The 8,883-nt window shown below is 41.7% G+C and overlaps 1 protein-coding gene across 1 annotated transcript; it reads left to right on the forward strand.

The window, feature by feature from the left end:
- Window positions 1-5,326: 5,326 nt before the first annotated feature.
- Window positions 5,327-8,462, forward strand: marcksa (myristoylated alanine-rich protein kinase C substrate a). The gene is made up of 2 exons (XM_085247473.1): window positions 5,327-5,787; window positions 6,816-8,462. The coding sequence occupies exons 1-2, from the start codon at window positions 5,692-5,694 to the stop codon at window positions 7,533-7,535; spliced, it is 816 nt and encodes a 271-aa protein (XP_085103599.1). The 5' UTR covers window positions 5,327-5,691; the 3' UTR covers window positions 7,536-8,462.
- The last annotated feature ends 421 nt before the right edge of the window (window positions 8,463-8,883 follow it).

Below are 8,883 nucleotides of genomic sequence, written 5' to 3' on the forward strand. Positions count from 1 at the left end.
CCAGGTTTTTGCTTCAGTAACTTTCAGGGTTTCTTTGCTGTGTAGTTCTTGAAAATGCACATAATGTACATTTTGGAGAGCATCAGTGATCAGTGCCAACCATTCTAGGAAAATCACTGCACAGGGATATCTAGGTGTCTCAGATCACTGAGCTTGTTGAGCAGCTCAGCAGCAGCATAGCTCCTTTCTATCTGAAATTCTATATCCTCTAATTAGCAGAACAATAAATAATTGTCTATCCCCCTCTTTTGAAAACCACAACACCTGCAAGTCCAGCTTTAAAAAAAGCTGGACTTGCTCTGAAACTCTGAAACACAACAGTTGTGTTACATGGAGAAGAATGAGAGTGGAATTACTCTGACGAAAGCCATCAACCGTACACATACTTCCACCATTAGGTAATAGTAAGTGGAAAAATCATCCAAACCACTGCTGTAGACTTTGTGTAATGGGACAGGCTAATGGTGTTATTGTGCTCAGTCTGAAGTCAAGGTCCACACAGACATTCTGCATGAAACGTTTGTAATTAAAGTGCCACAAGGATATATAATAACATCATGTCTCTGCGCCGGTTTAGCTCACTCGGTTTAGCAGGGAACCAGGTGCCATGGTTCAGCCATGGCTGAAAGCAGTCGACTGGTTCAAATCTGACCAATGGCCATTTGGTGCATGTCTTCTCCTCTCTCCCTCTGCTTTCCTGTCATTCCTTGCTGTAAAAATGCCAAAATATATATATAAAAAGTTGGCAGTTGATAAACTTTACTATTTTCACGTTTGAATCACCATATTTGGAGCTACAGTGAGTGCATAAAGTGCTCAGGTAGCTAGCAAGGTTATAAGATGAGCCTGGTCTTCCCGGCATCCAACCAAGTCCAAGTCCAATCTTTTTTTGGAGGGGAGGTTTCCTTGTTTTTTGTAGGATCTTTGTTTTACTCTGATAATGTAAGGATCTGCTTTCTCAATAGTTTAACTTGGTAAACAACCGTAACATAAAAGTGCAATTAAAACATTGTACTAAATGGTTAATGGATTTTGACCATATTAACAACCTTCTTATGTAGTTCAGCTATTTTTGTTGGAACTGCATTTGTTACACTGAAAATGACGGCGATGCTAAGCTTTATGTGATTAATAGATCTAGTGTTATGGAACATGGCATCCTATGGCCTATAGTCAAATACTTCAAAACTAAGCACCAGCGTGGCCCTCTCCATTCCTTTCACTATGCTGACGTCACTTTAGAACAAATAGCATTATCTGACCTATTTTTACAGGCCATGATAGATAAGATAGCCACTTGTCGCTAATTTTTCAACTAAGCTCCTGTAAGTGCTTCAGGGCAACTAGTCTAATAACATCATACGCTACCCTCACCAGTTCATTTCCTTAGTGGATAGACATACCTGCTAACCAAGACTGCTAGTGCTAACTTAACACTTAATACTCTTGTCCACATTGGTTGTGGCTCTGAAACACCAACTTGGTACAACCACTGACTGAAGCTGAGGCTTTGAAATGGAAAAGCTTGCACCAGTTGGCGCCACTGGGCATGTCTAGCTGCTCAGTTATGGCAATGAAAAAGTTTATATGGACAAAAGGGGAATTTAAAATGTGGATTATAAAAAACAACGCAACAGCTCTGAGACTGCACAAGTATTAGTTCTTCTTTCTGTAAATCTTTTTTCATGTTCAATGAGAAATGAGGAATTATAAGGAAACCTGTGAATGTTTGTGGGTTTCCCCTGTTAAATACAAATGTTAGTGTTCCCACATAAGAAAGATTTGATAGTGTTTTAGCCACTAGACCTCGTGTGGTTTTTAAAGATTTCCCCACAACAAATTGAATTGTAAATGAAGAGTTTCTGATTCATCATATATGTGATCTCTACAAAAATGTTGAATATTCCAAGGGGATTTTTTTCTAATCACATGCTTTGTCAGATGTCTGAGAATGAGACACAGAACTATTCTTATCTGAAACAACGAAACCTGGGAATTTCAGCCAACTAGCTATTTAGTGGTTTGGGTTTGTTTGGTTTTTTTTTTATTAAAAGGTATTTTGATGGGAAACTTGGAGCTCGTTCTGTAGAAGAAGGGCATGAAAGCTAAAAACTCTCAAGTCTACTTTTAAATAGCCTAGTAACCACCAGAGGTGGGACCAAGTCATTGTTTTGCAAGTCTCAAGTAAGTCTCAAGTCTTTATCCTCAAGTCTCAAGTCAAGTCTCAAGTAATGTCAGGCAAGTCAGAGTCGAGTCTCAAGTCACTGGTGTAAAAGTCCGAGTCAAGTCACAAGTCTGAAACTTTGAATTTCAAGTCCTTTCGAGTCTTTAAAAAAAACAAACGAAAAAATAATGTTGCAGTTATGCTAAATGTAAATATTAGACCATGTAATTTTAAAATCTGTGTTTTTCTCAACACATACAAAATAGTGAACTTAGAAAATATACACAAATTGTGAAATTGCACCTCTTTAAAATGCAGCTCAATTAAACTTAGCTCCAAGAATAATTTTCACCGACAGTTCTGAGATAAGCTGCATGTTATTCTTGGATGCGGTTGTAGGACCAGCTTTAAAATCGCATGACAAAAATATCATACACATTAAAAAAAACTGTATCACCAACATAGCCTGGAAAACATTTGCTAGTTAGATGAAGTCAGCTATCTCATCTTAGCATATTTATATGCATATTTATAATTATACGGTTCTTGGAGTGAGTGCATACACTCATGAAGTTTAGTAACTTCAGGTCACTGCAACAAGCCCAGGTACAGTTTACCGACGGATGGGTGCAGGACCTTGAAATGCACCGTGTAGAACGAAAGACCATCGTACGTATCATAAGTTTACCAGTCTCACAAATCGTCTTCATAAATACACATTCCTTAACCGTTTATTAATAGGACCTTTGAGCTCAATGGTAATTAATTAGTAGTGGAAATAATTTCTGGTAGCATCACAGAAATGTAGCAGTGACAATAATATTGTATGCTGTAATCGTACTGGGCAATTAGTGATACAAAAAACCTGTTTTATCCTGTGAATAAAAGTATGTGTTTTTGTCAATGTACCATAATAACAGAAGCGAAACGCAATATTGTGTCAGGACAATTCACTATTTATGCACAATAAATAAAGGAGCATAGCGCAACAATTTCTGTTCAGCGCCAGACTTGCTTGTAACCTATATCACCAATTATGTTATGAAAATGACGCATTAACTACAACAGCAGACTGACCTTTGTGTAAATGCTTGGAGCAGACTAACCTGTGAGCTGGAGTGTTCTGGGACGTTATATTTGGTCTTTGAATGGCTGCAATCCAGTCGCCTCTTTGTTACTTCGGAAACATGGCTCGAACAATTTCTCTTCAACGACGTAATCCGATAACAACCGATCTCTTTACCCGTCGGCTTCCCGTGGCTGTCATGCGACCGGCTATTGCAGTTAATAATACAACAGCTTCTTGACATTTTTGTGTTTCTTTTTATCGCTGTATAACTGATTTTAATTGAAAGCCTGCGTGCGCTAGTACCGCTTGCCACGAGTTCCCAGAATCCTTTGCGGTTCTACCCGTGAATGACGTCACATTTTCAATCTCTATATAATATGCATGTTAAATTTTATATTTGGGGTAAAATATCAAGTCTTTTCAAGTAAACCGGTTCAAGTCCAATTCAAGTCCCAAGTCATTGGTGTAAAAGTCCAAGTCAAGTCACAAGTCTTAGAACATTTTTTCAAGTCAAGTCTAAAGTCATAAAATTAATGACTCGAGTCTGACTCGAGTCCAAGTCATGTGACTCGAGTCCACACCTCTGGTAACCACAACTAAGCCTGTTGTCTGAGAGTGAAGTGCTCTACTGGAGTGATATGTTACTATGAGGTCTTTAAGATAACACTGGACTTCATTATTCAACATGTGAGAAGAATTATTTTAATTTCAACTGCAGGTCAAAAATTGACTCCAAGATTCCTCAAAGTGTTACTTATATTTAAGATGAAAGTTATAATTAAATTATAACTATAATTAATGGTAGTACATCTTTTAGCAGTCTTGTAGGAATGGGGTCTAACATTCACACTGATAGCTTGGGGCAAGTGATTACTGAAGTTAACTCAGGAAGAGCACTTCTAAATCAGTATGAATATTACTGAAAGTACATGTAAATGATGATATATTACTGATATTGTTATGAATAATATTAGGTACCTGCTCAACATTGTGATCACGGATCTTCTGAAAACCTGAGTTAACTCTATGGTTTGCATTTCTGGCCAAAGGGGGGGGAAAGTACTGCTTTGCATTGCACTTGATAACATTTTAAAAACCGGGAAACTGAAACTGCTCCAGGAAGCCCACCTGTTACTGTACAGAACTAGCTTTGCCAGCTCTGCTTCTATCTCAGTGAGCTGAGGACAGTTGCCTTTGCCTCTGTAATGGATTTGCATTGCAAATGTGTGCTGAGGGACCTGTTTGAACACTCTCAACCTCCCCCATGGGGCACACTGCACGGTCGTCAACAAGACTGCAGCTGGTACTCTCCCAGCCCCCAACTTTCTATATACATGCACTTGTTACCACCCTCCCAACACACACACACACAAACACACAAACACACACGTACAGTAGGTGTTTGTTGTTTGTTGGGAAAGTTCCTGAATCCACCCAAACCTGATTGTCATCTTTGTCTCATGGTGTTGTTTTGGTAATATTCCACCTCTGACTTTCTATCAGACAGAAATGGTCTCTGCTCTGTGCAGTTCAACTACCATTAGTAGATTGTAGGTAGTAGGTGTTTACATCCATATATAATGTCAAGATGTGATTTAAATCCATTCAAAACTTCTGTTTGGTCAAAACCTAATAAATCAATGGTGGATACTGTTGTCCAATCAACAGATAAAAACAAAGAACAAGAAAAAAAAAAACACATCCTTGGGTGGCTGCTAATATGCCTGGATGGTCAATCCAAGTAAAAGTTTTGGTTAGGTGATCTGACTTTTTGTGTCTCAAATGTAAAACAGCAACACTTGCTTCACCTGTTTGAGCTAAACTAAATTTTGGCACCTTCATGGCACAATATTCACATCTTAGTTGCCAAACGCACACTTTATATATTTATTTTAAAGACATTTTCCATTTAAATGCAAACAAGTGATGTCTTGGTTAAGTGAGACGTCACATAAATGTAGCTAACTCCAGTTACTCCTCTGTACCTTGAGTGCAGCGCTGCCGTCTATTGTTCCCTCCCTAAACCCCGCCCAAGCCCTGAGTGGAAGCTGTAATTGGCCGAACCGAAGAGCGGTGCCGTCATCGCTCGGAGCGCCCATTCATCCCTGCACTTGGGCGTTGGACCCCACGTCTTATTAGCAACAAGGGAAATTTCTCCATTTTGCAGCCTGTCTACAGCGACACGGCCACCAGCCTGGGATTTTATTACTTCATCTCACCTGCCAGCTTTCTCCTGCTCTGCTGAAGAATCCTCCACACTCTGACTGGAGTTTGCTTTACATTTTCCCTGTGAACTTTTTCTTTGTGCGCGCGCGCACACATACACACACACACGCACACACACAGTGGGAGAGCGAGAGGGGGCTACCAGTGAAGAGCTTTGCGTTTCAACAAAGAGGCTTGTGGGTCTTTGTTCGCTTTTTTGGATCGGTCGAGTTTCTTTGTTGGAGCGAAAAGCATGGGAGCGCAATTGTCCAAGACAGCTGGAAATGCTGAAACCGCGGCTGAAAAGCCAGGAGAGGCGGCAGCTTCACCCACCAAGACCAACGGACAGGTAAATGATATTTTAACATCCGTCAGGGGACAATTTGGTTGTTGTGGAAAGGGAGGGAGGGGGTAAGCTGAGCACTGGGGGCGCCATCCGCGCGTAATTGTGGATGAATTGAACGGGTATTAAATGTAGAAAGAAAAGATTTAACTCATTTAACGGATAATTTGATTCCTGCAGTTTATCAGGGGAAATGCGCGCGGATTTCTTCTTTTAAGGTCATCAATCAAAACAAAGCAGTTTAATAGATTGAGATTATTTGCTCGGGTTTTTGCCAATCAAAAGACAAGAATGGAGTCGTGTTCAATTTCTTCTCGCCGGTTTTGACTTTAATTCTTCATTTTAAGACGATGACGAGGTGCTGTAGCTTTGGATGAGGTTATTTGGGAAGTTGCTGAATAAGGCGAGATGCACGACGGCCAACAAAGGCTCCGTGCGCTCGGAGCACCACGCCTTTTGTTACAGATGCTCGGCTGGAAAGTGGAGATGGCAGCCTGCTATCACACAGGAGGGGGGGGCAGAGGCTTGGGGAGGGGGCCAGCGGTGCGCCCCGGAGAGGAAGCAGCCTACGTTTTCTTTTTTCTTTTTAGATGGATTTCACAGGTTAGGTGAGACCTTAATTCAGAAATTCGTTTAGATTTGCTAAATATAAAAAGAAATTGTGTCTGAACTCTGCTCGCGGTCATGTGGGAGACTAAGAGCAGCTGCTGTTTTAATGAGCAGCTGGCTTGCTGTGGAACGGCCACTTAGCGACCCCTTGCGGTCCTTGCTCTCTCGTGTTCAGGATGTGAATGAAATTCTGGGTGAAAAAAAATACAGGAAGCTGCTACCTCATAACATATTTATGTGTGGTGTATCCACATAGCTCGATGGCCGTTATTAGACGTGTTCCACTGTTTTTGCTGTGAAAATGAGAAACCGAGCCTGGGCTGAAGTTGGATGGTGTCTGCTGCCCCTGCTGCTCACCACTGGCACTGTACTTACAGCGGACCAGCTCTGTGCATGACATTAACAGCTTCTGTCTCTCCTTTTAGGAAAACGGACATGTTAAAGCCAATGGAGATGCCTCTCCTGCTGCAGCCGAAAACGAGAACGGCAAAGAGGAGGTGCAAGCCAATGGTAGCGCAACAGCCGAGGACACCCCCAAGGAGGAGACAGAGAAAGCCGAGGCCGCCCCCACTGAGAAGGAGGCTGTAGATGCAGAGAAGGTAGAGGCAGCGTCTCCTGCTGAAGGAGAGGCAGCTGCCAAGGCTGAGGATGGTGCCGCAGCTTCTACCAGCACCGAGACCCCGAAGAAGAAGAAGAAGAAATTCTCCTTCAAAAAATCCTTCAAGCTAAGTGGCTTTTCCTTCAAGAAGTCCAAAAAGGAGACGGGCGATGGGGCCGAGAACGAGGAAGCAGCTGCAGCGGCGGCACCTGCAGAGGAGCCCAAAGCCGAGGCCGCAGAAGCAACAGCGGCCGCTGCTGACGAGGAGACCAAGCCTGCTGAAGGCGAGGCTGCACCTGCCACTGAGCAACCCAAGGAGGAAGTAGTGGCCAAGCCAGAGGAGGAGGCAGCGGCGGTGGCTGCACCAGCAGCAGAAAAGCCTGCAGAGGAGGCCAAGGAGGCCCCAGCCACAGAAGAGCCAAAGGCAGAGGAGAAGTCGGCTGAACCTGTGGCCGAGGAGGCGCCCAAAACAGAGGAGGCTCCTTCAGCTTCACAAGAAGCAGAATCAGCAGAAGCTCCAGCTGCTCCCACTGAGGCTGCTGAATAAAAGCTGAAAGTGGAAGAAAGTTTCTTTTCTTTTCTTTTTCTTTTTTTTTAAGGAGGAAAAAAAAGATAATCAAAGAACATTTCCCTGCTTGGAGAGATGCCACATCATGGCTTTGAAGAACTTTTCTTTAACCAGGGATATTTTAAAGCTTTTTCTTTATTTTTAGTTTCCATTCTCCCCTTACGCAAAACCCATCTCGGCCCTTTGTTACTAGCATTCCAGCAGGCTGTGGAGATGGGTTGGCCTCAATATGTACAACTGATTAAATACATCCACACTCTGCCATATATTTTTACATCAGTATTACGTTTTTTATACAAAATATAAACAAAAAGTATGGACATGCCCATGGTATGAAGGGGACCAGGGTACAGTTGTAAATGAAGAGGTGGGGGGAGGGTTCAGGAAGGACATCTGGGTGGGTGGGGCTGTCCTGGGAAATGTGCTACAGGCAATAATCAAGAGCAGTCAAGACCGAAATCTATATCCACCATACGGTTTACAACACTAAAATCGTTTTTACAAGACAACAAGTCCCAGAGTTAGGTTTTTAGGAAGTCATATAAAACCATAGGAGCGTTTCGCTTCTCATTAGCTGTCAGTGATTCCGTAGAAATACAAGTTGTATAGGCTTTATTGTTTATTGCTGGTTTTATGACCTTAATAAAAATGTAAGTATGTATAGGCGGGGGTCTTTTTAACTGTGATTATTGTACAAAATGAAATTTTGATCTCAAGAAGCACATAATGTTTGCTCTTTTTTCCACCCGCTCGTTTTTGTATGATACCAACACAAACACACACATACAGACATGCAAACACACAAAAGGTCCTTAAGGAATTTTGAACTAAAAAACCAAGCTGTGATAAGTGGAATGGTAAACTGTTTATATACTGTATGGGTTTTTTTTTTTTTTTGGGGGGGGGGGGGGGGGGGGTTTCAATTCCAGCTGGCAGTTTTTTTTCCAGTGGTCTTTGACTCGAGTTAAGGAATCTATCAGATGCAAATGTTTGTGTAGCATCTTGTTTCGCTCTCTTTTTCCTTTTGTAAATACGGAGAAGCTTTGACCAATTTGACCTAGAGATGGAATGTAACTTTGCTTACAAACCAATTGCTATTAAACTCCTCTGCTTAAGGTGTTCTAATTTTCTGTGAGCACACTAAAAGCAACAATAAATGTGAATAAAATTTCAGCCGCATCTGTCATCATTTGTTCTTTGAAAGAAAGATTTTGTTCTCTACCTCAAGGTAAGCCAAATCTTATTTTGACAGCTGATTCCAATACTTAAAAAAAATTGTCTTGAAATCACTTCATCATTCTTCATCATTTGATGTCATATACCAAAT

Source organism: Mchenga conophoros, linkage group LG15 (assembly GCF_057382185.1).
Source record: "Mchenga conophoros isolate Kocher_MC1m ecotype Shallow Benthic linkage group LG15, M_conophoros_male_GT1.1, whole genome shotgun sequence".
Lineage (NCBI taxonomy): Eukaryota > Metazoa > Chordata > Actinopteri > Cichliformes > Cichlidae > Mchenga > Mchenga conophoros.

Excerpts from the sequence above, each read along its gene's own strand:
- marcksa (XM_085247473.1), top strand. The coding sequence starts at position 5,692 with ATGGGAGCGCAATTGTCCAAGACAGCTGGAAATGCTGAAACCGCGGCT. Across the intron at positions 5,788-6,815 it reads CCACCAAGACCAACGGACAG|GAAAACGGACATGTTAAAGC; the intron begins GTAAATGATATT and ends CTCTCCTTTTAG.